Source organism: Dromiciops gliroides, chromosome 1 (genome assembly GCF_019393635.1).
Source record: "Dromiciops gliroides isolate mDroGli1 chromosome 1, mDroGli1.pri, whole genome shotgun sequence".
NCBI classification, from domain to species: Eukaryota; Metazoa; Chordata; class Mammalia; order Microbiotheria; family Microbiotheriidae; genus Dromiciops; species Dromiciops gliroides.
Genome location: NC_057861.1, coordinates 711,095,610 through 711,111,817, shown reverse-complemented (window position 1 = coordinate 711,111,817; position 16,208 = coordinate 711,095,610). Strand labels below are relative to the sequence as shown.

Here is a 16,208-nt window from a genome sequence, read left to right as displayed (position 1 = left end):
AATGTATTCCCTGCAGTGAAGAGCATAATCTCCTTCAATTTTAAAATCAGCAAAATTTAGAGCTGAGAGGGGCCTCAGAGACCGTTTAGTGTAAAACCTCCTTGATGATGGACCGAGGCCTGGAATATTTGGGCCCAAGGTCACAGAGCCAGTTGTTGACAGCCTCAAAGAGGCATAAAGAGAGGGTATTTAACCTTTTGTGTCTTTCATAAACTCTTTTGGCAGTTTGAAAAAAGCCCTTTTCAGTATCATGTTTTTAAATGGGTAAAATAAAATCCATAGAATTATAAAGGAAATAAATTATATTAAAATACAGTTATGAAAAAAATTATTTTTTAAGCTCACAGAACCCTAGGTTCAGAAACCCTGGGGTAGATGAAAGTATACTGTGCTGAGGGCAGGGACAACTGAGTTCCAGGCCCAATTCTCCCAGAAGCTACCTGTGTGACCTTGGGAAAGTCATTTCCTCACTATTAGTTTCAGTTTTCTCATGAAGGGGCAAGACTGTATAACTATCTATTTTGTAGTAATGATATCTTACTTTCTGTATAGCATCTTATGGCTTACAAAGTATTTCATGGAGGTCATCTGAGTATCAGGGTCAAAAAGTATTTAATAAATGTCTTTTTTTGATTGACCGATGGGTTCTCCACTGTCAATCCCACATCACAGTCAACTTTGATAGCAACTGTATGTAATGTGGAATAGTGGTAGCCTGCATTCATCTGACCTGTGGCACAGTAGATTGGGAATTAAGAGGAGCTGGCTTCCAGAGGGAGGCTTATGTGACTTGCTTCACTTCTCAGTTTCCTCATCTGTAAAATGAGGGAGTAGGACTTTGATGACCTCCCATATCCCTGCCAGCTCTAAATTCACATGATCCAACCTACTCTTTGCCATAACTGAGTTCATTCTCCCCATTTTATACTTGAGGAAACTGGGGGTCGGAGGTCAAAGTCACACAGCTAATAAGTGGAAGATCTAAGACTCAAACCCAAATCTCTACTTCAAATGCAGGGTTTTCTCTACCACCTGTAGCGTGGGAGCTCCCTTTTCTATCCTGACCACTCTATAACCCTGATCCTAGAACCCTGGGGTGCTGACTCCAATGACCTTTCCTCCATGCCACACTGATTCTGGGGAAGACCTCGGCTCCAGTGTTCTGGTGTTTTGTGAACACACGTCTCTAAACTTTGATAAAGTCCCACTTTTCCTGGGGGACAGGTTTCTTGTCTGACCAGAGAAAAACGTCAAAGGCCCAAAGGTCACTTTGCTTCTCAGAAAAGTATCTCGTTCACTAAGATAATTTCCTTTTTGATGGCTTGAAATGTATTGTGTAGCAGGGAGCTACACCCCCTGATTCCAAGAAGGGAGCCCAACTCTGAATCCTGTTCTTCCAGCAGAACCAGACCCTAAGGGCAGGGTTCAGCCAAGGAAAGGCATGGCAAAGGTGACTGGGAGAGAAACAAGAGCAGCAGTTCTCATTCCCACTATGGACAGTCTTCAGGGAATCAACCGGTGGAGAAAGACTTGTGCCATGATAACCCCCTCCCCCTAAACTTTAGGAAGCAGAAGAATTGACTCTTCTACCATGCACCTTTATACCAATTCCTTTACTGACTTCAATTCTGGATTGGGAGTCAGGAGACCTGGGTTGGAATCCTGGACCTGCTGCCTACCATTTGTGTGACCATGGGCAAGTCAGTTAAGTCTTCTGGCCCTCAATTTTCTCTCCTGTAAGAGGAAGGGATTAGACCTCTAAGGTCCCTTCTAACTCTACAACCTATGATATATTATGTTGGCTGGGTCAGGAGATTTGGTCTATAACCCAAGTGAATGTAGGAGGATCATGGGAGCATATATTTTGAGCTAGATGGGGGTCATAGAGTCTGACCCTCTCATTTAGCAAGTGAGAAATAGAAGACCAAGAGAGTGAAGTGGTAAGTTCCCCCTCCCCCAATGGAGGTCTATGAGCAGAGGTTGGATGGATACCCTTTGACCATGTTCTAGTAAGGATTCTTTTAGGGGGATGCATTAGCCCGTAGGGCTGCTGAGTTCCCTTCTAATTCTAAAATTCTTCCAATTCTCTGATTTTATAACTTGTCCAGAATCAAACAAGGAATTAATGGCAGAGCTCAGAACAAGAACCCTGTTCAACCTCCCCATCCGGTGCTCTTAGATGAATGAAAGAACTCACAGATTGAGCAAGAAAATGGCAAAGCCCAGGGCGCGCGCTCCTGGGTGGTGATGGCAGACAGCGGTGACCTTGGGAATTCCAGGCCCGGGTCTTACCTCATCCCCCATGTGGGGCTGGAACTCAAACTTGAGCGGCGGGCAGAAGACCTGGTGGCACATGTCCATGACAGTGTGCTTGTCACTCCTCGCATCTAGGTTGTCCACTGCATTTTCGATGACATCCAGCCCCTCGTGGCGGGAGGTCTCCAGGTTATACTCAGCTGAGAGGTAGGTCCTGAAGGTTCGGGCCAGGCTGGTGTGAAAGCCCAGATCACAACACTTAAGGATAGAGAGGAGCCAAAAACAGCCTGGTCAAGGTACAATAGCGATTTCCATTCATAATATGAGAAATAGGCACCAGAAGATCCCCATAAGGTAAACACCTTCATCTCCCAAGGCTCCATGAATTCCTGAAGCCCAGCTCAAACACAAAACCAAAGAAGGAAGGGACAAAGCTCCATTCAACTCTTTCTTTTGCAAGAAGGGAAAGGCTTGGAATGGAGGACAAGAGAGAGGATCTGGCCAGGGTCTCCACAAAGACAAAAGCATATACTTGTCAGGAACCTTCCTCATATTCCGGACAATGGGATTTGTCTGTCTTTTCCTCTCTACAAGGGAAATAATAGTCTGCCCCCAAGTAGATTGGAACCCAGACATTCTCCATTTCAGCCAGGAATATACCAGGGCCCCACAGGTGAGATCAACTGGATCCGGCACAGCCAGATCCCAATGCCCAGCACAGGAGGAAGCGGGTACAAAAGAAATTGTTTCTGCTTGAAACCAGCTTCCAAACAGGATGTTCCTGTCCTTTAACACCCTCCTCAAGCCCCTTTCCTCCATAAATCCATCCCTGAAGATGTCCATTCACACTGAACTCTCCCTTCCCTGATTCCTTGGTGGCTTATTTACTGTCTACCATGGACAATTAGTACTGTGATATTTTATCTCCAATTCTCCCAATGTTCACACTGTACAATTTGGCATATTCTGATAGTATATAAGGGTAGCATATCTCTCTACACCTAGTTGTGGGCCCAGAACTGTGATTTCATTGGCAGGCAGCTCCCCAATGAGGAAACTCCACCCATCAATATAGGGAGGCACCTTCTCTGAGATATATATTGTTTACAGAGTTACCTAGAACATAGAAAGGTTTAGTGACTGCCCCAGTCACACAACCATTGTGTGTTAAGGGTAGGACTCGCACCCAGGTCTTTCTGGCTTTGAGGCCAGTGCTCCATTCACTCTGCCATGCAGCCTCTGTGTGTCTATGAGAGCGTGTATATGAGTGTGTGCATGTGTGTGTGTATGAGAGAGTGTGTGTGTATGAGAAAGAGAGAGAGTATGTATGTATACAGGGTGTTTCAAAAGTCTTAGTTAATTTTAAGCTTTACTAGCTTTGGGATGCCCTGTGTACATTAATAATAAATACCATTTACATAGTGCTTTACATGCATTATCTCATCTGATCCTCACAGTAACCCTGTGAGGTAGATACTATTATTATTCACCCCATTTTACAAATGAAGAGACTGAGGCTGAAACACAGTTAGTATTTGAGGCAAGATTTGAACTAAGTCCTATACTCTATTCCCCATACTACTATTTATATGACTACATTTTAAACATGTATAAAAATATTTTATATATTAATATACATACATACATATGTATGTATGAAGCTAGCTTCTTTGGAATTACCCTTGGGCCTTGTATGTTTATATAGCAGATGGGTAATAATTTTAGATACACACTCAAACACATATGAACATATACATATAAACACAAACAATATGGCCCTCAACGACGTGTATGTCATACATACACATGACAATTACTCTCACTTATCCTAGAAGTCAATATTCATTCGCACCCAGAGCCTGGACCCAAATTCCCAGGCTCCTCCCATACTGGAACAAGTACCAACGACAAATAACTCCTGACCAGCCCTCCTTCCACATCTCCAGCTCTTTGGTACTGGAGAGGCCCAAGGTGGTCTATCCGACTGGTCAGTTACATGACTCATTTTTTGCCAAGTAATTGGGGAGTGAGGTGGGGACTTACGTCAATTAGATCGGAGACATCATGGATGTAATATTTGCTGATGGCTGCATTGGTGGCCGCTAGGTTCAGCAAATAATCATTCCGGGCCTTGGTGCACTTCAGCTTATTTTCCGAGTACTTGGCCTGCCTCTGGAGGGGGACATAGACGGCACATAGATGCCCAGTTAGCCCGTGGCTTGCTCAAAGTTGAGGTTCCGATTTTTCTTCCAGGTATCAAACCTGGCCAGGGAATGGCAGATTCTCCCTAGGTCTGGCTATATGCTAGACCAGCCCAAGTAAAGAAGAGGTGTGGTACCCACTCAAACCTCAAGCCCTATCCTTAAAAGGGCAAGTTCTTCCTAGTCCCATCCAAATCAAGTCCTAATTCCCTTAACCTTTCCTCAGAAGGACAACCTTCAAACATTTTAATTAACTCTGAAGCTGTTCTCTGACATCCTCTCCTCCCCTTGAAGTTTTTACTCTCTACTTTGGAGTTGTGAAGCCTAGAACCAAGCAGCCAGACCCAAGAGACTGAGTATATGAGTCAGGGGACCTTCTCAAAGGAATACGTTTCGTTCTATCAGTTATCAATGTTGGGCCGCCGCATACTTGCTATGTTACTGACTCCTTCGAGGTTCCTGGCATCACAGTCTCCAGAGGCTGGTTATACCCTGGGCATCATCTAGCCCAACAGCTTTTGTTGGACAGAAAAAGAAACTGAGGCTCACACAATCTAAGTGATTTGCCCAAGCTCACACAGCTAATCTGCAGCAAAGCTAGGCCTATCCACATGTCCTGTCTCCTGACTACGCTTCTAGGACTCTCTCCAATATATGATGCTTTACAGTTTTTAAAGAGCATTTCTCAAAACAGCCCTAAAAACAGACTGTATAAACATTATCATCCCCATTTAACAGATGAGAAGATGGAGGGGGAGAAAAGTGACTTGCCTAAGCTTACACAACTACTATGACTTATATGGAAGAAGAACTTAAATCCTGTTCTCCTTATTGTAGAGATATAACTAACATTAAAAATACATTATATTCTATTGATTATCCTATTAAAATTGTTATATTTTATTAATTCTATTACCATAGAATATAATATATGAGATATAATATACTACATATCATGTTATTATTATTATTAATTTTGCACCTGAAGCATTTAGCATAAAGTGCACCTTCAGTCACTGCCTGGGAGCCTGCCAAACTAGTCAGGGGAGTGAAGGTGTTGGCTGGGGGAAGTATAGCTACAACTATTCTTATACCATCTGGTAACATCCTTTTGCCTAATTATTCTTGCTAAAGAGGTACAAAGATTGTTGGTTTGTTTTTTCTTCACTGATGAAGGACTACTACAGCCATCACCAAATTTCACCGCCCTGGGGAAAAGCCCCATTTACCACACCCTAGTTAATGGCTCTCTCCAATTCCCAAGCCAATGTTTCTTCCATCACACTATGCTACCTGCCTGGTATAAACTCCAGTGAGCTCTGCCTCCCAGTACTCCTTCCTCATAATTTCCTTCCACTTGCTTCTGGTTGTGTTTCTAAATCATTAAGGCCTTGTTAAATTTTAATCCCACCGTCTGTGTTGCTCAGTCTCCATGAAGAAGAGTCTTGTTGGCTGATTTGTGACAGCAAGGACTGATTTGGTTTTTATCTTTGTAACCCCTATGACTACCATGTTGCTTTGCACATATTAGACACTTAAAAATGCTTGCTGTATGAACGTGTTGAATTTAATAGTACAGGTGTCCAGGAGTCTGATCATCTTAGTTTGAGGCCGAAGGGGAAATTTCCTGAGTGGGCACTCATTGACAGCCTACCATATCTTACCCTGGAGGTCAAGCGGGTCCCTTCACTTCTGGTGAACATTCAGTCCCATCCTGAGTGGGCTACTGTACACTACAGAGCTACTGTAGCATTGTGCCAAGGAACAAACTGGGGTCTGAGGCCAGCAGCACATCCACTAACATACTTCATTAGCTTGGTCCATCCTAGCGGTAATCAGAATGTGCTGACTTGGCTTGAATTTGCTCTCCCCACTCCCTGCTTACACTGACCCTGCTTTGTGATTAATCCGGCTTGTAGAGCACGAGGAGCCCCTGCCCACTGCTCAACACCCACCTCCCCGGGTGCCCTGAGGAGAGCAGGACGTGTCCATCCCCCAAGGGTCTCTTCTGAGTGAGTGCCCGGCCCTCCCAAGAAGCCAGCTCCCACCACCTGCCTTCTCCTTCATCTTCTCCATCTTCTTGACGGAACTCCTGCGCTGAGGCCGGTCTTCGTGGCGGAGCAGATTCATGCCAAGGTCCCCCGACTTGTTGAACTGCTTCTCCTCTTGCTTCTCAGCCTCTTTTAACTTACTCTCTGCACTGAGGCTCTCTGCGTGGTACATGTGATAGGTTTTCATGACCTAGGATACATAAATGAGGCAAAGTTAGCATTCTATCATCTTTCTGTGTATTTTCACGTCTCTCTTACACAGACCCTCAATTTCAGTTGGAGATGTCTTCCCACTACCCCCCCCCCCCCCGCACAAGTCATGCTCACTCCTACCTCCACCTATTCTTTCCACCTACAATGCCTTCCTCTACCCCATACTCCCTCCTTCTATTCCTAACCTATCCATCCTTCCAGGTTCAGCTCAAGTCACCACCCCAGGCCCCAGTTTGTCTCCTATTGCTGATCTCCTTTGTGCTTACTGATTAAACTTCACATTAAAACAAATTCTATTTCTTATTGTTCTTCCATGTATGCAAGTCTCATGTCCCCAAGGAGAATGTAAGTTATGTGAAAATCCCAAACCTGAAACATTTCTTATGTCTCTCTGAAAGCCAACCACAGGGCTAAGCACCAAGTATCTTAGTTCTATTACTTAAAATAAGGGTGACCTAAGGCAGGTCACTAGTTTCCTAAACTATAAAATGACAGGGTTAGATGAAATGATCCCCTCCTAATTTGAAATCTATGATCCTAGAAATGTCTTCTAGGGCTGCCTCTTAAGAAGAGGGAATGTTTGAGGGACTGTGGTGGACATCATCCTTTGGGAACCAGATTGAGGGATTGGGGCCCATTGTCTTGCAGAAACCATGCCAAGTAGTTTCAAGAGTTGTCTGGAGGGGGCAGCTAGGTGGCGCAGTGGATAGAGCACCGGCCCTGGATTCAGGAGTTCCTGAGTTCAAATCCGGCCTCAGACACTTGACACTTACTAGCTGTGTGACCCTGGGCAAGTCACTTAACCCCCACTGCCCCGCAAAACAAACAAGCAAACAAACAAAAAAGAGTTGTCTGGAGACAGGGTGACAAAATATCCCAAGGCTTGCCTAACCCAACCATCCTCCACTTGTCAACCACATATAGGCTCATTCCTGGTGATTTTGGGACCTTCACAACAAATCCTAGAGTGTGAGCAAGCCCACTTAGAAGTTGTTGCCTCTGAAGGAGATGGGTAAATTGGTGGAGCAAGCTCTATACACCCAGCCTCTGGCAATGATAGACCCCAGAGCCCTGTAAGGTTTAGAGGACGCTAATCTTTGCCTCCTCCCCAGTCTTTGCCCCTCCTCTCCTTATCCCATAACCCCTCTTGCACTCCTTACAATGAGCCGCTATGTCCCTCTACCTCTTTGCAACACTGAAAGTTTGTGTCGGGCCCATTCTACCCCCGATGGAAACACTCCAGATATAATTCTTTCCATCCCCAAACTCCTCAAACACAAGAGATTAGATTAAAGGCTGGGTTTTGATCATCCCAGTACATTTGGAGAGAAAACGGCACATGTGCTGTTCTCGCCTAATGTGCTCTTAGTCACATCATCTTCTTTCATCGTCTGTCTCCGGGACTTTAAATATTTGGTTTCATGTTGTGTCGAGATGGCAGAAATGTTCTGATCTATTTGAGAAAGCAGACTATGAGGCTAATTGCCTAGATGCACAGCTGGGAGTACAGAGGGCTATAGAGCTATAACTCAGGGCCGCTCTTCATCACAGAGGTGCCATCAGTGGTGGCCGGGCAGCATCTGATTATGGGCAACATCTGGACAGAACTCCCATGGGGACTGCGAGGGTGGCTTGTTCCGTGATGTGAAAAATCCAATCCATTCCAATGTAGCCTGACTTTGGAGGACCACCGAGCAGAGAGATTTGGGGGGCTAGACAGCACAGAAGCATGCAGGAGAGCCTTCTGAGCTACTCTTCCCTGTGGAGCCCCAAAGCTGGGCTATAACAAGTATTTATTAAGTGCCTACACTGTGCGAAGTAGACACAAAAACAAAAGAGAAAGCAAGGAACTTACATTTTGAGGAGGTCCTGGAGGTGGATACACAAATAACACATAGATAAACATCTAGCTGATCCTTTGAAGAGGAGGGGAAGTGCACTAATACCTGGAGGAATGGAAAGAGGCTTCCAATTCAAGAAATCCTGAATGGGGCCTTGAAGAAGACAAAAGATTCTAAGAGGAAGAGGTGGAGAGTGAGTGCATTCCAGGCTTGAGGGCCCAGCCTGGGCACAAGGATGAGGGGCAGATGGAATGCCAAGTTTAAGGAACAGCAAATAGGTCAGTGTGGCTGGAATATAGAATGTGTAAAAGAGGAATAAGTCTGGAATAAGTCTAGAAAACTTGATTGGAGCCAGATTCTGAAGGGCCTCCCTTGCTGAGATGAATGAATTTTATTTTATTCTAGAGGGAAGTGGAAACTACTCTAGCTTCCCATGCAAGGGAGTGACAAAGTCAGCCTTGTGCTTCAGAAAGATTATTCTGGGTCTGCATGCAGGAAGATGGGGAGAGATAAGCAGACAATGGTTCAAATTGAAACCTGTTGCAATAGTCCAAGCAAAAGTGATTGAACTTCCTCTACTCATGGCCGAATGAGTAGAGGGAAGAGGAAAGATACCAGAGCTATTGTGGAGGTGAAATCAATAAGTCTTGGCAACTCATTGCACATGGGTGGTGAGATGAGGGAGAGAGAAATGTCTCCCAAGTGGCAAACGTAGGTGACTAGAAGAATAATGGGGCCCTGGAAAGAAACTCAGAAGTCTGGTGGAGGGATAAATTTGTGAGGCCATGGGGAAGGTATTAAGTTCTGTTCTGGACATAAAGCAAACATTCAATGGTACTGGTTTCTCTTTCTAGAGAAGAGAAAAGGAATGAAAGTCTTCCCCACAAGAATACAATTGACTTTGAAGTGTCTGTACTAATTGGGAAAGAGTAGGGAGGGAGTACAGGGATGCAGATAACCCCCGACATCAGATAAAATACAAATGATTTTATTCAACCAGTATGATTTGTGTTTGTTCATTCATTCATTCTAGCAATACCATGTGACTTCTCCAGTTTACCAAGATGATACTCAAATGAGTGGACATGGAGTAACTAGTAACATAAAAAGGGAAAGACTGTCTCAGTGGGATGAAGGGGGGAAGCCCAAATGGAATTAAAATTTCTCCATAAACACTACATAAAGAACATACTCCACACACAGATAATCATGAGTTGTACTGTCATACACAAGCTAGCGGAATAAGGGATTGAGGATTGGCCCAAGGGTGTGCTGAAGTCAGCATTAAAGCTAAGGAGAGCTGGTTGGTAAATTAAAAAAAAAAAAATCATACCTCAGAAATCAGCAAATACTACCACTACTACAAATCAGGGCTTAATTTATTTTGTTGATGGTTTAGCCTTAAGAATAAGATGAAGAAAATAAAAATGCAGAGTAAACTTAAAAGTCTGTCATGTGTACTTTTTTTTGAGAGTCGATTGTTAATGTTTACCAACACACTCTCCACCACAGGGAAATAGTTATCATATTGATTTAACATTTCATCTGTCCAACAAGTCTCCAGAAAAACATCAAGTGTTTACTGACCTTCAATTGAGTTCCTGGCCCAATGCTCAGAGCCATGGTGGGAGAAGAGGAGAGGGTACAAGGACAAGTATGCCCTGGGGACACCTCTCCATGCCTCCAGGATCTTACATTCTACTTAGGGAAGCAAAATTTAAACTGAGGCATTCAGTGAATGGTAATAAAATGATGTATGAGTGTGGACCCCATCTTGGATCACTGCCTTGGTGAGGCAGAGGGACTTGCATAGCTCAGGGAAACTATGAGCTATGCTGTGCAGGGTTACCCTAGGGATAGGTCATAGTGGAGAGTTCTGACAAAGGGTGATCCACTGAAGAAGAAAATGGCAAGCTGCTTCAGTATCTATGCCAAGAAAACTCCATGGACATTATTAAAATGCTAAAAGAAGAGGCATCAGAAGATGGGCCCTTCTTTGTTGGAAGGTGTCCAACCCTTACTAGGGCAGACTTCAGGGGACAGTGAAGGACAGAAGGGCCTGGTATGCTACGGTCCATGGGGTCATGAAGAGTCAGACATGACTGAACAACAATGAACATGGACAAAACCCCTCATCCCTCTGTGTCTTGCTCTCCTCATCTGGCATGAAGACAAAGTTAATGAGAGGCAGTGTGATAAAGCAAAGAAAGAGGTGGACTCAGAAGTCAGATGTGGGAGGTGGGACACTTGACTGAAATCTCTGAGGTTGAGCAGCCCTTAGAAGGTAGGAGGGCAAACCTGACCCCAGTCAGTCTAGTCAAGAAGACTCAAAGCAATGACTCCCTCAACCAATGGGGAGGGGTTTGGGGAGAACCTGTTTGCCCACCAATGAACCCTAGAAGTCCACATCAGATTTTGTGAATCCGAACCCATTCCCATCTCATCGAACTGCGTCTTTTCTGCTCAACCAAAATGCATTATTCCCATTTATCAACAACTCCCTCAAGCAAGCTCAGTTTCAGTATGTCTCGGTTCCTTTAGCAGGGTTACAGCTCTACAGGTATCCATGGTCTAAGAAATCAATGCACGGCCCCAATACTGACGCATAAAGTGGATTTCTGCAAATCAAATAAGCCACATATCATACAGAAATCAACTTCCTTTTCTGTGATGACAGACTCATTAAAGATGCTATTTACTAGTTTGGGATCGCAGGTTAGAGAGTAGCCACATAAGGTACTAGATGCTTGTAAATTCTAGAATACATATGAGGATATTTAGAATGTAAATTGATAACTTTCTTCTCTAGTCCCTGTATTACTGATTTTTTAAAAATCCGAACATCTGGATCCTATAATATTAGAACTGGAATAATAGGATAACAGAACTTCAGATCTGGAAGGTACTTTTGAGGTACAACTGGCCCATTTTGTAGATAAGAAAACCATGGCCCAGAAAGGTCAGGTTACTTGGCTAAGGTCAAAGAGAGCTAGAAAAAGAATCAAGGCCTCCTGACTCTCATCCTATATTTTTGCACCACTCTATGCTATCTCCCAATGGGTATTAATTCTGACATGCCAGCAACAATCACATACCATAGCTATAATCTAGCCCAGCTCTCTCATTCTACAGAGAAAGAAACCAAAGGTTATGAAAGGGAATTAAACCACCCAAAGTCTCTCTCCCAGGTCAATACTCCTTACCATAACATTTCATTTTTGGTCCAGACCTGTGATCCCATCTGGCTACATACAGAACTCCAGGTTGGAAACACCCTCCAATGGTGCAAATTGGCAACTTACCTATAGCTTGGAATCCTAAAAAGTGGCCTAGAGACATTGAGAGCTTTGGGAGATTGAGGGATTTTTTTTCCACTAGTCCCATAACCACAGCCCAGGTCTACTTGACACCAAGGCCAGGTTTCACCTCACTGCCTCTCCAGTAAAAACACCCAAGTGCCCAGCATTTCCCTTATAAGATTGGGTCATTCCTCCTAGAAAAAGACCATGCCTACTTTTCATGGCTTTCTATTTCACTAATCCACTGGTTTGAAGCTCCCTGTACTTCCCCTATCACCAACCTGACCTGTTCATTCAGCAGCTTCTGCCGTGAATGTGTCCAAAGAACCAAACGTACACACAACTAGCATTTCACCTTATCATTCACTATCTATGAACCATCTAGTAGCAAAACCAGGTTGCTGCAGATACAAAGAGATCCCAATTCTGTGTCAAGAATGTGTTCATTGGGGCAGCTAGGTGGCGCAGTGGATAGAGCACCAGTCCTGGAGTCAGGAGGACCTGAGTTCAAATCCGGCCTCAGACACTTGACACTTACTAGCTGTGTGACCCTGGGTAAGTCACTTAACCCCAATTGCCTCACAAAAAACCCAAACAAACAAAAAAGAAACAAAAAACAAATAAACAACAACAAAAGAATGCATTCATCTACATTCCCATGTTTTAATTTCCCGTGTAGTTTTCAGGAAACCAATATGGTGATAGCAGTAAGTTCTGAATTCTCGCCATGCTCTGATGAATAAATGCATGGTTTGTAAAGTGAATTTCCATAAATAAAATAAGCTACACATTGTACAGAAATCAACCTGCTTTTCTGTGGTGACTGACACTAGAGAGATGCTCTTTACTAGTTTGGGATTGTGGGTTAGAGGGTATGACCTCCACCAAGGTCTTTCTGCCAACCTAGAGGCCATTCTCTCCCTTCTCACAGACTCACTGTCCCTCCCACCTCTCCAGACGCTGGACACTTCTAGACCATGACCCTCTCCTGATATTTGCTCCAAGTCCCTAAGCAGCTACAGAAAGCACAGCATTACAGAATTACAGGCAGTCAGACCCAAAAATAGACAGAGAGTTTAGGAATGACCATACTTGGAGTGAGCTCCAAAGGAAGCTATATCATAGTCTTTCTTTTTTTTTCTTTCTTTTTTTTTTTTTGTGGGGCAATGGGGGTTAAGTGACTTGCCCAGGGTGACACAGCTAGTAAGGGTCAAGTGTTTGAGGCCGAATTTGAACTCAGGTCCTCCTGAATCCAGGGCTGGTGCTTTATCCACTGTGCCACCTAGCGGCCCCCGCTGTGTCATAGTCATTAAAAACCTAGTAAAGATGTGCATCCCAATATTTTTTGTTCCTCTGACCCCTTTCAACAGCAACAACAACATGTGAACTCCTCGGGTAATTTAATATGCAACATATAACGGTCCTCAATTATTTATTGCTTATTGTTGTTGAGTCGCTATTTGGGGTTTTCTTGGCAGAGATACTGGAGTGGTTTGCCATTTCCTTCTCCAGCTCATTTTATAGATGAGGAAACTGGGGCAAGGAGAATTAAGTGACTTTCCCAGGGTCACACAGCTGGTAAGTGTCTTGAGTCCAGATTTGAACTTGTGACTTCCCAACTTCAAGTCCAGCGCTCTATCCTGTATACCACATAAATGCCCTATTTACTGTTTAAGGTACCATCAAAAAATTTTAGCTGGAACCCCTTGGACTATGAGGATAGTGAACCCTAAAGTGTTTATGAACCACCAAATGAGAACCATTGTAATAAAGAATGTCTCTGTATTAGCTACTGAGCTTGGCCATCCTCTAAAGCAGGAGTTCTTAACCTGAGACCTTTGAACTTATTTTTTTTCTTGTTATTTTGATAACTATTTCAATATAATTGTTTTCCTTTATAATCCCTTGTATTTTATACATTTAAAACCATGATTCTCAGAAGAGGTTCATAGGATCCACCAGACTTTCAAAGGGCTACATAACACCAAAAAATTGAAGAATTTCAACTCTAAGAGGCGATTTATGGGAGATCGTGCCAGGGAGCTGGTGTTTCTACTCATCCTGCTGAGGAATTCTACCCCTTCTATGTCTGGTGGCCAGGCCTCCCTTTCACCATCTTGTGACTGGCATTTACCCCTGACTTGCATCCTGGGCAACGGTCCAGAGGAAAAGAGTCTTATTTTTCAAATGCTTAGGAGAATGGAATTCCTCTATAGACATCAGCTTGCCTGCACGAATCCATGTAGGCAGCCATGAGTTTGTCAAATTACCAGGGATCAATAGTCAATGATAGGAACTGACCTCGGGCTAACTCATAAACTTGTCTTAAAGAGGGTACATCTTGGAGCTTTGATTGGTATCTAGTAGTAGAGAGTAGATAGAGTCTTCTTACACATTGCTTCCACACATCCATCTTCCCAGCAACCCTGTGCTCTAGAGAGGCCACTAGTGGTTAGAGGTCTGGACTTAAAAAGTCACGAAGACCTGCCTTAAATCATGTGAATCTGGGCAAATCTTTTAACTTCTGACAGAATCCATTTTTCCTTACCCATTAAATAGGGACAATAATAATAACACATCTCACAGGGTTATTGTGATGAACAAATGAGATAACATATGCTAAACAGTTTATAAACTGTAAATCACTATATAAACATTGGTTATTATCACTATTTTGCCAGTGAGGCACACCCCCTTTGCTCAACCATTCCTCTGCTCTGTGCTAAGATCACTGACTTAGGGAGCATGGTCCCACTGGTGAATTGAAGCATAGAGTCAAATGCTCCTGCCCAATAATTTTTTTTTCCAGACCTGAACTACTGTGTGAGAACTCCCTAATCATAGGTGATTTATAGTCTGAAATAGTTGTCGTGGGAACTGAAATGGCAAGTAACTTGTCACAAAGCTAGTATGTGTCAAAGATAGGACTGGAACGTAGTAGGCCTTCCTGAGACTTAATCACTAGACCACATTGTCTCCCTGTCCCATAATTAGGGCATAGGGATGTAGTGATAATACTGTCTATGCAAGTTTTCTTGCTACAATTATCATTAACAGGTTCTTTTCATTAGAACCCTCTAGAACAGCAGGTACAGATGGATAAGGGGCAGGGCCCAGAAATGGATAGGAAAAAGAGAGGGGATTTGGGAAACTGTACAATGCTTTCAATGATCCCAAACCACTCACTCACCCAACACAAAATCCCTTCTTATTTTACATACTGATTTTGCTGGTGTCACAGCTCCAAGCCTGTGAATCATGGACCATCATAATCTCTGAAGAATCAGAATTACAGATGAGCCAAAAAAAACATGGTGTGCATAGTTAGACTGAAGGATTCCAATGGCCACATGCATTGAATAAGCAGTGCAAAACATCACCCAAGGCATGTAGGACAAAAAGGAGGCAGGGCTAGTGAGACAGCAAGAGCAAGGAATACTAGAAGATGGACAGTCTGAGGGATACGTTATATCCAAGGAATGTTCAAGACAGAGAGAAGAGCCACATACATATTGAGTGGAGGGTTTGTGGGAGATCATGGACCAGAATCAGACAGGAAGAAAAGGCAAGGATGGGATTTAGAGGCATAATGGATTAAGCATTGGGCCTAAAGTCAGAAATCCTGAATTCAAGTCTGGCCTCAAACAATTAACAGCTATATAATCCTAGGCAAGTTATATAACCTCTGTCAGCCTCAATTTCCTCAACTATAAAACAGGGAGTGTAATAGTGCTTCTCTCCTAGAGTAGTTGTGAAGATTAAATGATATATTACTACTACTACCACTACCACCACCACCACGACTACCATATGGTCCTACTATGTGCCACCCACTTGGCACAATGACTGGCACATAGTAGGGACTTAATGTTCCCTCCGCTGTCCCCTCCTTTTTGTAAAAAGGACACCTTTCAGAGGCCCAGGTCAAAGATGAAAGAGGAACTGTGTCATTCATTTCACTATACCATCAGAGGAAATGAGATCTCTTGGGTCCAGTTGACTACCCAAAAAATTAGTAATGAGACCAATGTCTAGGCATCCAGGTGGTGCAGTTGACAGAGTATTAGTCTTAAGAGTCAGAAAGACCTAAATGTGAATCCTGCCTCATACCCTTGATAACTGTGTGACCCTGGGCCAGTCATTTAACCTTTGTCTACCTCAGTATCTTCACCTGTAAAAAGGGATAATAATGTACCTGCCTCACAGGGTTGCCGAGATTATCCAGTGAGATAATATATGTAAAGTCCTTTACAAACCCCAAAGCACCATAGAGTTATTGGTTCTTAACAATAGCCATAAATGTTTATTTAGATTTAGATTCAGGGGACAGGGTCTCGAATATAAACT

General features: G+C 43.5%; 1 protein-coding gene across 1 annotated transcript in view; it reads right to left on the bottom strand.

Moving 5' to 3' along the window:
* SRGAP3 (SLIT-ROBO Rho GTPase activating protein 3) overlaps positions 1 to 16,208 on the bottom strand; it is a 301,360-nt gene that overhangs the window by 84,454 nt on the left and 200,698 nt on the right. Inside the window, 3 exon segments of the mRNA XM_043982005.1 lie at positions 2,293 to 2,514; positions 4,300 to 4,428; positions 6,513 to 6,698. Coding sequence (XP_043837940.1) covers positions 2,293 to 2,514; positions 4,300 to 4,428; positions 6,513 to 6,698 — 537 coding nt within the window.